We start from the raw sequence: 16,637 nt of genomic DNA, 5'->3' as shown, positions 1-16,637 counted from the left end.
TTCTTTCTTTTTTTTTTGCACAGTACAGCATTGCATTCTGCAGCCTGATTGACAAATCTCCTCCGTGTCGTGTCTCCTGCGCTTGCCGAATTTATCATGTTTAGTTTTGATAACCATCACGTCCAATAGAAAAAACAGCACAAAAACACTCATAACTATGACCTTCATTCGGAAATAGACACCTGCACCGCGAGGGAAAAAGGCGCACGAAAGTGGCAGGCAGATGATGACAAAATGCGGCATAATAATAATTTTACGTTTTGCAATCTACAAAGGTTTGCACTTTGAGAATCAACTTGTGAGAACTGTGAGTAATGTTCATGTGTGTGGGGAAAAAAAGTGTATAAAGTGTGTGGTGAGGGGCTAGTTATTCTGATAACCCCTGCTGCAATAAATGAGGGACCACTGTATATACTTTCTCTATGATTTATTCAACCTGTTAACATTTAATATTGTCTTGATAGAACCAACTGATTCTGCAGCAGAGCATCCCCTGTTGCTTCTCCTGGCTCCCCAGTCCCTCAGCTCCTCCTGCTGCACCCACAGGTATGTACAGCAAGCACTGATAGCTGCAGGGATTATATACAAATATTCAACTATACCAGAATTAAACCAGGTCTAAATAAAAAAAAGGAGTGAGTATCACAACAAAGATTAACCCACAGTGGTCCTCGTACCAGTTTGATAACAGCAAACACCGAGAGCATACATTGATATGACACCACAGCCATGCTATCAATGCAAACACTGATAACAGCATAAATCGAATTAAATCGGGACTTGATGAGACCTTTCGAGTATCACTAGAAATATTATAAACAGTCGTCTCCGTACCACAGTTTTCTTTCAGTAAACACCTACGGCATTCACTGTTAGCATAGCACATTCATGTTAGCAGTGTATAAACGATAGTTTAGCATATATTAGCACAGGTATCAATAAAGGACTAACGTATTAACCACTTTTACTAACCGCAGGCAGACGGACAGGCACTCTGCAGGTGGGATTGAGCGCCTGTAGTTGGTGTCTAGGCGGGCGATGCTTGGACCAACGCGGGACAGCAGGTCCTCAAACTGGGCGAGGGAAAGACGGTGATATCGCTGAAATCGAACGTCATCCAGGCGCAGCTCTTGGAGCAAGTGGTGAAACTCACCAAACTGCTCACGCGTCTGGAGCGACCTGATGGACCCAGGTACGGCGAGGACGTCCTTAACGCCGCTGCTCTGCTCTCCACGGTAAATAGAGAAGGGAGACTCTTTCTTCAAGCTCTAGCTCGACAGCTGCCATCTAGCAAAGATACCGGTCTGGCACAACTTCCTCCCACATCCCTCCCACATTTCCGGTTCACGCGCGTCAAAATATGCAATTTTGAGGCACGATGGATTTTTCTTGGACACGCGTTGAGGTGCAAATGTGCACGCATCAAATTAGGGGCATTTGGGGCGTTTTCGCTCGCGTCTATCGCGTTCGGTGTGAACACACCGTTAGACTTCCCCTGCACACATTATATTTAATTGTTTTAATGTCATAGGGGTTTAAAACGGCAACAGTTGTTCCTGGTGGGATTAGTATTAGTGTATAAACACAGAGAGAATGACAAGAGCGCTCAGTGCATCATGGGAAGCCTCTAGCAGCCTTGGCCTGTTGCAACGTAACTAAGGGAGGATTCAGGAACATCAGACTGCACCTCAGCACAAAGCCCATGAAATTAATGTAAAATATCAGTGTCTAGTTTAAGTTTTCATAAGAGCATTATGTTTTAGTGTTTTTAATTTTGTATGGCAGATGTGTTTTACATAACTTTGTATTCCATACATATAAAAGCAGAGTGTCAGAAGTAAATACATTCTCTACAGTCTAAGGAGCTTGGAAAGAAAACCGCGAGCCAAGGTGTGAAAATGGTGTGTCACAATCAGACACACCGCCCATTTGACCCGAGAACTGAAGAAGCTTCTCAGATGAGAGGTGAAACGTCTTCAAGCCACTTAAAGAAGTCCAGACGCTTTTCTTTCCAAGCTCCTTAAGCTACGTCCACACTAATGCGCTTTAGTTTGAAAAAGCATAATTTTCTCTCCGTTTTGGCCTCCTATCCACACTGAGACGGCATTTTCCCCAAGGAAAAACGCAGCGTTTTGAAAACTCTCTCGAAAACGCATACATTTCAAAATGGAGCTGTCCCGTCACAGTGTGGACACTGGAAAACGCAGACTTTCTAAAACAATGACACATTTTAGTCATGTGATGCAGTCATGTGACCAATTAAACTAAGATAGCGGAGGGCATTATACAGCAGTTGTTTTGTTTGCGCTCAGGTTTGGCCTATTAAAGATTAATATCAGTCTGTACATGCTCCAGATAGCTTTTCTTAAATTCTTTAACTCTCACTCGCTTTTGCAACTTTGTACTTTTGTGTTACTCGCAGCAACAACTCCACCTCATTGTTAGTCCACTCGGTGCTGTTCCTCAACATTTTGCCACAACGTTTCAAAGAGCAGGAAAGTAAATAAAAGGCAGACAGAAATGAGGCAGGTCGAATCTTCTTGCGTTTAACGCATGCGTAGAATTGGAACGTAAGCGTTTTCAGCCGTTTCAATGTGGACGCTCAACTCTGTGAAAACGACTGAAAATGCTAGTGTGGTCACGGAGCTTTTTCAGACAAAAACGCTGTTTTCAAATCTATCCGGGCTAGTGTGGACGCACCCTTAGACTACGACGACCTGGATGACTGAGAACCTTAACAGACATACATTCTCTACAATTAATGCTGAAAGCTTTCATGAAGTTTTGCTGAGTAAAAGAAAATATATATATATCCTCCGTCTCTTTTGTGCTATAGAATATTCAGAGTTATTCAGAAAATAAAATGAAGCAGAGCTTAAGATGGCTGCTGTTGTCTGCATAGCGCCTTCTAACAAACAGCATGAACAAACTCCAAACATATCTCACGTCCAAAATGTGAAGTCACTGAATCTGAGCCCACCTCCTCTGTGCTGGCTTCGGTGACTACAGCCATGATCTTGTTGTAGTCTTCTGGCTGCACGCTGGTCAGGTCATAACGAAACTGCTGGTGGGTCGGTGAATGGAGAGCTCGGCAGTGATCCAGAGCCTCCTCCCAGGTCTTGTTCTCCTTTATTATGACCAAGTTGTTCCAGTAGCAGAGGAATGGAAAGCGGTGGAAACAGTTTTGGGCAGCCATCTGTTTACTGACAGATAAGACGGAGGCACAGTCGCTATTGTTCTTTGGTTCACCCAAAGCCCAGTTTATGTAGCCTGAAGTGCCTGCACTCCACCTCCATGTCTCCCCTGTAGAACAGGAGTTGTCAGCAAAATAGATGAAAATCTGTGTGGATCACCAAATTCACCACTAGCTCTAAAGTAAAAATGCAAAGAACTGCTTCAACAGCAAAAACTGAAGAAAAAATGGGAAAACATAGTCTATATTGGAAATGTTTTTCATTATGAAGAATGACAGTGACCAAGATTCAGGGCATACAGCAGTTGCTTGGGGGAATAACATTTTCAGCAGACCATTTTAAAAAGGATTCCTACCAGCTTCCTGTTCAAATGAGTATTATTGTTATAAAGTTAAGGGCTTGACTAGCAGACATGAAGTTGCTGGTGGTGACTTAACGGACTTGTTAGGATTCTAGGAAATATATTTACTTTGAATTTGACACTGAATTTTGTCCCAATCAGTTACAGTCATTTACAATAGTGTGACATGATGCTGATTTGTCTTTACCATCTCTGTACAGTCCAATCCAGACTGGGAAGTCCTCCTTCCTGACATGTGAATTTATGTCGCCAATATCTGTGAATTTTGCCAAGCTGCGATTTTTATCCTGACAGTAATCCTTGGCTTCATCCCACATTTTTGACTCAGGGATGAATTCCAAATTGTCGCAGATGAAAAAGAAATAGTTTTCACAATCTCCACTTCTAAGCCTTTCAAGAAAAAAAACAAACAATGAAAATTACAATTGAATAAATGAGTCCTATAAAAAAAAATATTCTAACCCTTTTACAGCTGCTTGTGTTAATCACAGCTTGACTTTAGTTTCAGGAAAGTTAGTGGACTCACTGCATATTAGAATTCTGAGTTTGGTCAAGACAATGGTATCAGAGAGAGATCAGTGCTTTGCCACATAGAAAACTATATGCAAATTGTCTAAACACAAGCAAATTAAGTAAGACTCCAAGTGCACAACAGTCAGTGTGCATCATTAAGGAACAGAGAAACAATAATCCACTCTAAAGGTTCATACAGAATCCTGCTGATAACAGATGAATGCACCAGAAATATCAGTGTGACAGACTGTGAATACTGCCCATTTATATGCTTTAAAAGCCCTGAAAATCAGTTTTAAACAAAGTTAGTATTTATTATGAGTTTAAAGTTATAACAGATAAAATTTCAGTTTTGATTATCTCGGTGACAAAAACTAAAAAGACTTCACCATGGCTGTGTAAGTATGGATACATTTGAAGTGTGCCAGCACTATCAGAAAAACTGACTGTTAAAAATTTTGAGTTTTTTGTTTAAAAGAAAAATCAGTAAAATGTTTCCAGAACAGTCTCACTTTACCTTTTGCTGTTGTAATTTACGTAACCGCATCGCTGACCCCAGTCTGGCTCGCCATAAGCCCAGGCATTAAAGCTGAGGTTTTCTCCATTTGGCCAAGTCCAGCCATCTAATGTCTGATTCGCATCTGTTTCTCTGTGCAGACCAATCCATGAGTTATATATGCTCATGTCCTGTTGTTCTATATCTGACTGCCAGTAGACAGTGGCCAGGTCACTGTCTCCATTCCAGCTATTGGGATAAAGAGTTTTATTTACACTTTGATTTAAAAAAAATACAAACAACTGAGCTTTGTTCAGTCACATATATGGTAAAAGGACTGGTTCTTATATAGCACTTTTCTACTCTATAGCACTAAGTTTTTAGTGCTGTCTCACTAACATTCATACACATTCATTGGATTAATATCTGGCCCAAGGATATTTGGTATGCAGAATGGAGCAGCGTAGGATCGAACCACCACACTCCCGCTTAGTAGGTGACCTGCTTTACCACCTGAGCTACAGCCGCCCCGTATATACGAACATACATATGAACATACTGAACATACACCATACACTAAACTACAGTTTTAGAATAGCCCAATTTTTCCAGGTATTTATAACAATTCAAGTCGTTCAAGCCCAATAAATAGCTTGAAATGGTACAAAGTTAAGTGGTGAACTGCCAGAGGTTAAAAAAAGGGAAGGTTACCCAAAACTGTAAAATAATGTACATTCAGAAGAATACAAAAGGGCTACTGGGCTACTGCAGATTGGAAGAAGGTATTATGGACTGATGAATCAACATTTGCATCACACAGGATCTTTGTACGCCGTGGAGTAGGTGAAAGGATGGTTCCACAGTGTGTGCATGTCAAACATAGAGGAGGGAGTGTGATGGTCTGGGGCTGTTTGCTGGATCCAGGGTCGGTGACTTGTACAGAGTGAGAGCCACCCTGAACCAAAACAGCTACCACAGTATTCTGCAGCTCCATGCAGTACCCTCTGCTTGGTCAGGGGTTCATCCTGCAGCAAGATGATGACCCAAAACATAAGTTTTGTGCCAGAATTACCTCAGGAAACACAAACAAGATGGTGAGCTTGGAAACATGGAGTGTCCAGCACAGTCTCCAGAGCTGGTTTGGGATGAACTGGACAGAAGAGTGAAAGCAAAGCAACCTACAAGGTCCACATTTATGGGAACATCTGCAGCAGACATGGGAGAATATTTGATTTCTATTGTAGAAAGAATGCCACGGCTGTGTTCAGCTGTTATATCTGCCAAAGGAGGCTACTCTGATGAGTCAGAAGTTTAGAATACACTTTGGTCTATAATTTGATTTTTTTTTTAACTCCAATTGCTTATTTGTACTATGCAGTTTAATTTCAGAGTGCAGTGAGACATTAAACTGCACAATTTCCAATACAATATAATATAATATAATATAATATAATATAATATAATATAATATAATATAATATAATATAATATAATATAATATATCCTCCCACCGTCCAAAGACATGCAGTTAGTGGGGATAGGTTAATTGGTTAATCCAAATTGCCCATAGGTGTGAATGCGGGAGTGAATGCGAGTACGAATGGTTGTCTGTCCTTGTGTGTTAGCCCTGCGACAGACTGGCGACCTGTCCAGGGTGTACCCCGCCTTTCTCCCTATGACAGCTGGGATAGGCTTCAGCGCCTTAAAAGGATAAGCGGAAGCGAATGGATGGATGGATGGATAATATAATATAATATAATTTTTAATAATGATAAAATTATGGTAATTACTAATAGTATAGAACAAAGAAACAAAGGACCCCTACATCCTGCAGTGGCTTCGGGCCTCTTGCCAGGTGTAATAAATGTTGCTGTACCAGTAACCTCTTGACACCACTGATCCCAGTCCAGACACAGTGCTGCTGAGGTAGAGGAAGAAGAGTCCAACAAATCTGCTCTTCATTACTGTCATCGCCAGATTTCTGATGCACAGAGAAAGCATCATATTAAACCATCATGTGTTGCTTTATATAGTAAGAGGAAAGCAACATTTTTTTAAATGAGAAAGAATATTAAAGATACATTTTGATCAACGTGTTATCAAATTATTAAAAAGATAAAGGACTAATGGATACAGGCAGAGCATTCCTGATCAACTTAATGGATGTTCTGAGCAGAGGTAGAAGTGTTACCTGTTCTGATGCATCCCGGGCTGCTGGATGAGTCGACAGCATTCAGCTAGATGTCTCACTACTTTGGGTTTCATAGATCAGACTAATTATTTAACTGGCAGATTCAAACTATCAACTGCATGGCATGGCATCTCCAGAAGAAATTTGGCTGATGGCAAATGAAGTGAACATTTACATACAGCGTTAAGGAAAGGAGAAGCATTTTGCCTGAGAGATCCTGGAGGCCAGAGGCAGCTTAAACTGCTCCCACTTGTGCTGTTTGTTGCCACCTTGAGTGACACATCCCTGAGTCACATATCAATAAAACATCAGAAAGCGTATGTCTGTTAGTAATTTTTAAACAGATAAAGCAAGGCAAAGTTAAAAAATGAGACTAAAGTGATTTTAGGCAGGTTTGGTTTTATAAATACTTTGGAATATGAAACACATGGAAAAGGCAAATTTATTAGTCTGAATGAGTCATGATATCAGACACATTGTTTGGTTTTTTGGGTTTTTTTTTTTTTTCCATATTACAGCTGCACATAAAAACGGCAGAATGGTAGCACTGTAGAGCAAAGTTAAGAGGACCAAGAAGTTGTCATTTTGTTTGTGCATCATGGTGGATTAGCACACAATAAGAACAGTATGCAAAAACACTGAGCAGGCAAACTACTAGCACCTGACATCCAGCACGCACACAGCAGAGCTGTTGGTGGAGAGATGTTTCAGAGAGGTTGGTGTACACAAAAAACTTTAAAGGATGTGTAGGCTGGTGTACAATCAAGTACACTGATATTTAAAAGTACTAAAAAAAAAGATGCATCATATTTGGTCAATGCTTAATGTTCAATTCTGTTTCTTGACAGAAGCTAGAGTCACATATGAGAGCGCTATCTATATGTAGTTACAAAGGTTAGCCTCTGTCCAAACTTTAGCCCCAGATTTCAGAAAATTCAAGAGATTGTGACAGAATGACATTCAGAAGTTGAAAGACAATATTTATATTTATATACTCATGATTAGTTGGCATTGCTGCTTGCCATTACATGACCACTGTTGGTTTCTCATTAAAGTTTGGGACTTTGGGAGGATAGACCTTTGAACATTCCCATGACAGCTGCAGGAACTAAGGCACTGAAATGCAGTAGTTTTAATATTTTACCACAACACCAGGAAGGTGTCACACATTTCTTTTTTAGTTTTGAGAGAGACCATTGCAATGACCCACACATACTGGCAAAATCTAGCACAAAGAAAAGAAATATAGGTGAGAGAGAACCCTGAACACTTAACAAATTAATATTTTATTGTTTGACCACTTTGAACTGAACAGGCAGAGGTTATGTGAGATTATAATCTGAGATCTCTTTATATATTAACTTATTCTGGCTGTATCATGTATGTGAAGATAAATACAGTGAGCTGGGGTTCAACAGAAAAATGGGAAATAGGACTTGTGTAATACCTTCCTACTCAGTTAAGCACTCGAAGCATTTTCTACAGCAAGTGTCACTCACCCAGTCATACATCCTAACATTCACACAACAGTTGCACTATGATGGATGCATTAGGGGTAACTTGAGATTCAGTTTCTTGGCCAAAAGAACCGTTATAACACAGAACAAAGGAGTCAGGGATTGATCCACAGACCTGAGACACGACCACCCAAATAAAGCCCAATGCTTGTTGGTCTGTGTTTCCTAGTCTGGTAAACTGCCAGTTCCTGGTAGGGTGTGCCAAATAACACAATTGGATAAAGACTCCCAAGTGTTTAAAAGTCAAATGAGTTAAAGCAAACACTGAGCGACAAACCAATTTACTTAAAAAGGAAATTTCTATGTCGATTGTGCAGTTTCATTTGTCCACTGAAGCCCAGTGGAAACAAAACAACATCAAAGGCCAGTAAAAGTCAGAGCCTAAATCAACATGTGCCTCTTGCCTACTACTATTTGCATGACAAGCGTCTCACAGCGTGAGGGGAGGAGCCCTCTCTGAGGTACAGCTCATCTGCAGCCTGCACAGATGCTGCTCACTGAACCAAGCCAGCAGATAAAAAAAACTTAACTTAAGCTGCTTTATGATTATAGCTGTTGGTAAAAATTATTGGAAAAATTGTGAATGTGAATTGCTAATACTTGAAATTTGATTTTACTGTAATTGTTCTGTCTTAATTTAATCTTTCAGATTGAATTAGTGTTACTCACTATACATTTAATAACATGGGGCTGATCTGATCTGCTCATTAATTCTGACCTTGGCAACATCTGGTACATTTTAATGTGATAACAAAGTGGAATCAGTTTTATTTTATCTCACATTTTGGGTTCTTGTGTTTTCCTTAATCAAAAGAACAATGAACTAGCCAAAAATTGCTGCTTGGGAAACAGAAGTGTACATAAATATGGACTTTTGTTTTTTGAGCAAGTATGATGAAAACAATGTTTTTGTTTGTTTTTTGCAAATATTTTTATTGAAAAAAGAAAACAACACAGTACTTGCAGTTACCGAAATACAATAAACCTTTCTTCATTTTCCTAAGTAAATATACTTATATATATGTTAAAAAAAACAACTAAACAAAAACACACTCTAAAACAAAGAAGCCCCCCCCCCCAGTCCCACAAAGATCAACACAACCATCAAACATATTACAGGAATATAACAGTGACAGAAGTACATTTAAACAGGCAATACCTCTAGCCTAGTAAAATAAGAAATAAAGGGTTGCCACTTGTGGAAAAATTTGGCTGTGCAACCTCTCAACATATATTAAAAACATGACATCTTTAAGCCACTGGGAAATAGTAGATACTTAACAGACTTCCAATGCAACAATATTAGACGTCTCACTATGTGAAGGCTATAATATCCTTTTGTGTAGAATCAAGTGTAAGTGAGCGATCAGGAATTCCGAATACAGCAATCAGAGGACAAGGATGAAGAGTTACCCCAAGAACAGTTGACATAATAGCAAAATACCCTGTCCAGAAACCTTCTAGCTCAGGACACAGAAAAACATGTGGCTAAGGTGACAAGGAGAGCCATGGCATTTATCACATTTATTTTCCACTTCTGGATACAATTCAGAAAGTCTAGACTTAGAGAAATGCGCCCTGTGTATGACCTTAAATTGAGTAAGTCCAAGACGAGCACAGGAGGTGGAAGATCATACCGTTGCTATAGCCTGTTCCCAAGACTCCTCATGTATTTGAATTCCTAGTTCTCCTTCCCATGTACACTTAAGCTTAACATTAGAGTGGTTACTAAAAGACAGGATAGTATCATAGAGTTTCGAAACGGTTCCTCTGTGATGAGGAATAAATGATAACGTAGTTTCCCACTGCTGTTCTGGAGGTAAAGAGGGGAAATTTGGGAAACACTTGGCAACAAAATTTCGAATTTGAAAATAGCAAAACAAATGGGTAATAGGGAGATTATAACGAGAAGACAAATTGGGTAAACTATCCAAAACACCATCCACATATAAATGTTTGAACTGTTTTATACTCTTGTCACACCACACTGAGAATGTCGAGTCCAAAAGTGAAGGGGGAAACAAATGGTTGTCGCTTAGAGGACCCGAGGAAGATGGCATTACAAAATTAAAGTGACGTCTAAACTGAAACCAGATTTTGAGTGTGTTAATATCCACCTGATTATCAGTATACAGAGAGAGTTTTATGGGTAAAGAGGAATAGAGCAAAGCTGGTAAAGAAGAGCCCTTACATGATGATCGCTCCAATTTACACCACGAGGAACCAGAAGATTTTAGCCAGTAGCAAAGTTTATGGATGTGAGCGGCCCAGTAGTAAGCTAGAAAATTAGGTAATGCAAGTCCTCCACTAAATCTGCATCACTGCACTAAAGTTTTAGAAACCCTAGGTGGCTTCCCTCCCCAAATGAAAGAACCAATAATCTTGTCCAGTGAAACAAAAAAATGTTTTGGCAAAAATAAGGGAATTGACTGAAATAAAAATAAAAATTTTGGTAAGATGTTCATTTTAACAACATTAATCTTACTGATTAAAGAAAGGGGGAGATTACCCCATCTTTGAATATCAGATGTAATCCTTGATATAAGAGGAGACAAATTTGCTGATTTAAGGCCAGATAGAGAGCGAGTCACGTTAATCCCTAAGTACTTAAACCCAGATGGACTGAGACGAAAGGGTAGATCGGACTGTTGAAGTTGACGTGTGTCGGGGTTCCTGGGTCATTGACCCAGTGCTTTCAGTTTTGTCATGTTTAGCTTATGTTGCCACATCAATGTTCTCACTTCCTGCTTTTCCTGTGTCAGCTCGTCTCCTGTGTCGTTAGCCAGATTATGTTCAGCTCTGTACTCACCGGTCTCTCATTATCATCCTCATCAGTCTGTGTATTTAAGTCCTCTGTTTCCACTCGTTCACTGTTGTGTCATTGTCGCTGTTAGGTTGTCCTATGTTCAGTTCCGTCATTCATTCATTCATTCATTCATTCATTCAGTCAGTCAGTCGTTCATTCATTCAGTCAGTCGTTCAGCCAGCCATTTCCTGCTTCTGTCTTGTTCGTTCACTCTTAAAAAACAATTGCTGTCCCTTTATAAAGCCATTCTGCTCTTCAGATATAATACGAGGAAGCACATCCTCTAGGCGAGATGCAATTACTTTAGCCAATACCTTTGCATCGGCATTAAGCAGAGATAATGGCCTGTAGGAACCACAAGAGGTTGGGTCCTTGTCATTTTTGAGAAGGAGCGCTATTGTGGCTTGTGTGAAAGTAGGTGGTGATGAGCCCATTTCCAAGGATTCATTAAACACAGACAAAAGCAATGGAGCCAATTTACCAATAAATGTTTTATAAAATTCAATTGGAAACCCATCCGGGCCTGGGGCTTTATTAGACTGCATAGCTGTAATAGCTTTTAATACTTCTTCAACAGATAATGGGGAGTCCCATTGCCCGGCAATATTAGTACCAATAACAGGGTTTGAAAGATTATGAAGAGATTCATTAATTTTAGCTTTATCCGTGGGAAATTCGGACTTGTACAATGAAGAGTGAAATGTTTTAAAGGTAGAATTAATTTCCAAGGGCTCTGTAGTGATAATGTCATAAGAGTTTTTAATACTGGGTATCACACACGAGGAGGCCTGGCGTCGTAACTGATGTGCCAACAAGCGACTAGCCTTGTCACCGTATTCATAATATGAGCCACGACTGCGTAGTAATAAGTGCTCAGCCTCTTTGGTTGACATAAGATCAAATTCTGCTTGCAAATCAAGGCGCTGCTTCAGTAATTCTGGTGAAGGGTTCAGTGTATAACTTTGATCAAGTTTACTAATTGCAGCTATAAGTTCCTTAAGCCTGGCATTAATCTTTTTATTAGCACGAACAGAGTAAGAAATAATTTGACCTCTCAGGTAGCATTTAAGAGTCTGCCATAGCAGAGAATATGAAACAGAATCACTTTGATTGAAGGACAAGAACTCCTCAATAGAGCTTGAAATAAATTCACAACATTCTTTATCCGCCAGAAGGAGAGAGTTAAATCTCCAAAGTGGAGGGCTACGTTTATAGGTAGAAAGTTGAACACCCAATAGCAGAGGTGAATGGTCAGATATTACAATACCAGAATAGTCGGAAGAATTAACACACGAATTAAGAGTTCTGTTGATGAAAAAATAATCAATCCTGGAATAAGAATGATGGACCTGGGAGAAAAACGAAAATTTTTTGATTGAAGGGTTGCAAAATCTCCATGGATCAACAAGATCATTCTGTTTCATAAAATCTGAGAATGTTTTAGATATAGATGATGGAGTAAAATTACGAGGACTAGATCGATCCAAGATTGGATCAAAAACACAATTCAGATCTCCACCAAGGATAAGCAAATGAGTATTCAGAAAGGGGATGTTACTCAGCAATCTATTAGCGAATTCAGCATCATCAAAATTCGGAGCATATACATTTACCAACAAAACCTTTTTCTGCATTAGGGTACCAGCAACAAATGGGACAGCCCCCCCCCGAACACAAATACACCCCAAGTCTCCACAGAACAGAACAAAGGAGACAGCAGTGAACCCCAAAGTAGCAAAGACGATTCACCAAAGTGACTGGACTAATTGGAGTCCGAATAAAAATAAAAGCGAGAGAGGAAAAAAAAAACAACCTCTCGCCAACTTCTCTACTGTATAACAGCGTGTGTGGGTTTTTTTTGTTTGTTTTTTTTTTAAAAAAGGTCAACCAAACAACCAAAAAAAAAAAAAGAAAACAAAAACAAAAAAAACCCAGTCCTGTGCAAATCAATGCAGCAACCTTGGAGAAGATTGTGCTGGACTGGTCCGAAGTTCAAGAGTATATTATATGATTCAGTTTCATTATATAACAATGAAAATAAAAGGAACCAGCACACCAACAGTACAATAACTAGCACAACGGCCTAAGAAAACAATGCACAGGTGGCGTTAAACCTAACGAGAGCGTGAACCCTTAGTAGCATTACAGCATCAAACTGAGGGGCTATCGAGACTCACCCAGAGATCAAAGTTTTGACATAATCACTGGCCTCCTCTGCTGAAACAAAGTCCTTCTCGACACCCTTATATGTGATGCGGAGTCGCGCTGGATGAAGCAGGCCATACTGAACACCTTCAATGCCACGGAGTTGCTGCCTGACCGTGTTGAATGCAGCACGAGCCCGTGCCACCCTGGCGGTGTAGTCGGGGAAGACTGAGATGGTCTCCAACTTTAATCTGTCGGCATTCTCTAGCACGTCGTAAAATGTCAACACAGTCAGTGTGGTAATGAAACCTGCATACAATGGCTCGTGGACGGTCGCTGGGCTTAGGTGCGGGTTGGAGGGTCCTGTGCGAATGATCCAAAAGCGGCTTCTTCCCCAGATCAAATGCTTCTTTTAGCAAGGAGGCTACGGCAGCAGTGGTGCACGTGTCAGGGCCCTCCGGTACTCCCACTATCCTAACATTGTTGCGCCGCGACCTGGACTCCAAGTCTTCACACTTATTTTCCAGCTTGGCTACATGAGCTGTGAGGCCCTTGATAGTGTTTTTCATCTCAGCTATATCATCAGAGCAGACAGTAAGTGCGTGCTCCATCTCCTTGACCGTACCTTTTCGCTCGGACATGGTCGAGTCATTGGCAGCTTTATCGATCGCCAGCTGCGTCTTCACAGCCTGCAGGTCGAACTTAATGGTAGACAAAGCATCACCCAGAGTGTCCTGAAGTTCCTTTTTAAAGATGTCGCCGATATCTTTCCTCAGCGTAGCCAGCAACTCGACCTTGAGAGCTTCAATACCAGGATTAGCTTGGCACGAGGGGGGCTTTGCAGGAGACGACGGCTCACTCGAGGGTGTGGTCGCGGTTTGCAAACTAGGCCTCAGTTGTGTTTGAATAGTACTGCGGATTTTAACATTTTTTGCTGCCATTTTACGCAGGCCCGAGTAAAACTTCTCAACAACACAATCCACAAACCAAAACAGGACTCGAAATATGGCCGAAAAGCGCGAATGAATAACAATTTAATCGAAATCAGCGGGAGCTCCCAGACTCGCGTCCTACTCCATCAAAGCTCAACTGGAACTCCTCCGAAAACAATGTTAATAGGACCCTGGGAACAATGGAAATTGTTAGGAGAGTCCGGAACAAATCCTAATAGAATATATTTAGATGCAAAGACATCATAAAAATAGGTCTATACTTTCAGAAAGGCCAATACATCCACATACATCTTATAAGAATGACCTTTCAGACACATTTTATGACATTAGAGAGCCAGTGAGACGTCATCATTGTTTTATGGCTGGTAGCACTGGCATTTAGGCGTGCTACCCTCTCCCCAGTAAAGAAAGACAGTCTACATCTGCAGTGCTAGTGAGATGCAGAAAGATGTTCTCCCTAAACAAAGGAGAAAACTAAAAAGGGACTAACATATCCATTAATCAGCAAGTTTTTTGTGTACATTCACTAACATACTTGTTATTCGGTCTAATTATCCTTGCTCATTCAATAGTGAAGACAGAAATTTTGATGCATTAACACAATTGGAAACCTTTGTACCTGCTGAACAGCAACAACAACACAGTCTGGGTGATATTATCCAGACAGTAACTTCAATCATATCAAGAACAGCTGCATTGATTACCAGGAAAAGCAGCTAAATGAAAGTACAATTACAGAACACATGTCACTCATTCATATTAATAGTAGAAGACTTTATGCAATTTTTACAATATTAAAGATTTTTTAAAAACAGTTTAAGACCCCATTTAGGATTATAGCCATCTCAGGAACCTGGATGAAGAACAGTAAAGATGCTCATTTTGATTTAGATGGTATGAGATGAACACTGAGAACAGAGCGTGTAAAAATAGTGGTGGGGCAGTATATTGACAGTATGACAGCAACAATGGATGAGGTGATGAAATGTTTAACAACTGAAACTATAATGGAATATTTTTCATTAATATTTTCAGTTTTGCTTCCCATTGGTCTCTTCATGTTTGATTACTCCCAGCTGTGCTCGCCTCCTGTGTCTCATTCCCTTGTTATCCCTCAGTGTATTTAAGCCCTTTGTTTTCCTTGCTCTGTGTTGTGTTGTACCCTCGCCATGCTATGTGTAAGAAAGTATAACATTGACATAGTTTTAATTGTTGTTTGCCATCTGGTTATGAGACAAAGTGAAAGACACAGACTGGTGGGTGAGCGTCATTAACTCCTATCAGCAGAGAGAGAGAGCAGCACACTGTGCTGTAAAATCATTTAAATATCTCAATAAAATCCAGCTCTGCTTTAGGGAGAAATTAAAACGCCAGGATTTTTCAGCTCAGCCTTCATCTCTAGTTTCTCTAATTTTTTCTACTTTCAACAGAAAATGTAATTTGCATCATTAAGTGACTTCATCCTCACTATAATCTGTTACTTACACTCCACACAGTGTTCTTTTTTTTTTAATTGTAAGAAGAAATACAATCTTTATAGAAATTTTTTAAATTTTATCAAATTTTATTAAGATTAGGGATGTATGTCAGGCAGTCTGCACACAGAGAAGTGCAAAACATTTCTTAATTCAAAGCATTTATTAGACACTTCAAAACAGAAATATTTGGTTTAGACTCAGCACTCCCTGATTTGTTCTCCTCCTTCCTCTGTGTCATCCAACCAGGGGTCTTGTCCTGCGTGAGAAAACATCTCCCTGCTCGACAGTTGTTGCCAGACATGTTTTATTCACAGCTTTAACCGTCTTTTATGTTTTGTTGCGCTATCATCAGTGCTGGAACGGCATGTTAGCAAACACCCACATAAGGCCGCTTCTCCCTGATTGAGAATTGTGTCAACGTGTAGCAGTTTTACATTCAACACTATAAATGTAGTATAATATAATATATAATATAATAGATAGACTATAATAATATATTCTATAGTATAGAATATATTCATACTGTAAAAAGAAAAGCCAGAAAACACATTAATTAAGGCAATCTATTTCTAAATAATTTTCATGACAAATGACTTTTTTCCATTCCTTTTTTAAATTTCCACTTTATTTATTTCCAAGATATGTTTAATGGACTGTTACAATCGGTCTGAATTGCCCCATGAAAATGTGATCAATGTCGGCTTTTTATAAAGTAGGAAAACACATGTAGTCTTTTCATTCAAATATATATATATTTTTAGTTAATTAAAACCCAAACCTAGCATAATGCTTGCTTCTAGCTTTGTTTGACACCAAGTAGAACAAACCTGATGACATGAATTCCCAGACAACTTAAAAGTCAACCAAACTGTAAATTGGTGTGGTTATTACAGTCTTTCCTCTGTATGTTTTACTTTATAAATTAATTTATTGTGAGCAACACTGTCATGGTCCCCATGTCTGCCCGGCTGGCCCCACAAGGC

General features: G+C 39.8%; 1 protein-coding gene across 1 annotated transcript; it reads right to left on the bottom strand.

The window, feature by feature from the left end:
- Window positions 1-2,859: 2,859 nt before the first annotated feature.
- LOC146394159 (lithostathine-1-alpha-like) lies at window positions 2,860-3,962 on the bottom strand (the record flags this gene model as incomplete). The annotated part of the gene is made up of 2 exons (XM_084924193.1): window positions 2,860-3,303; window positions 3,743-3,962. Coding segments are annotated over 2 exons (615 nt in total), but the record flags the coding sequence as incomplete, so codon positions are not given.
- Window positions 3,963-16,637: the final 12,675 nt, after the last annotated feature.

Source organism: Perissodus microlepis, chromosome 1 (assembly GCF_051167445.1).
Source record: "Perissodus microlepis isolate ML-2025 ecotype Zambia chromosome 1, ASM5116744v1, whole genome shotgun sequence".
NCBI classification, from domain to species: Eukaryota; Metazoa; Chordata; class Actinopteri; order Cichliformes; family Cichlidae; genus Perissodus; species Perissodus microlepis.
The sequence above is the reverse complement of the archived record's forward strand: the minus strand, read 5'-3'. Positions and strand labels throughout refer to the sequence as shown.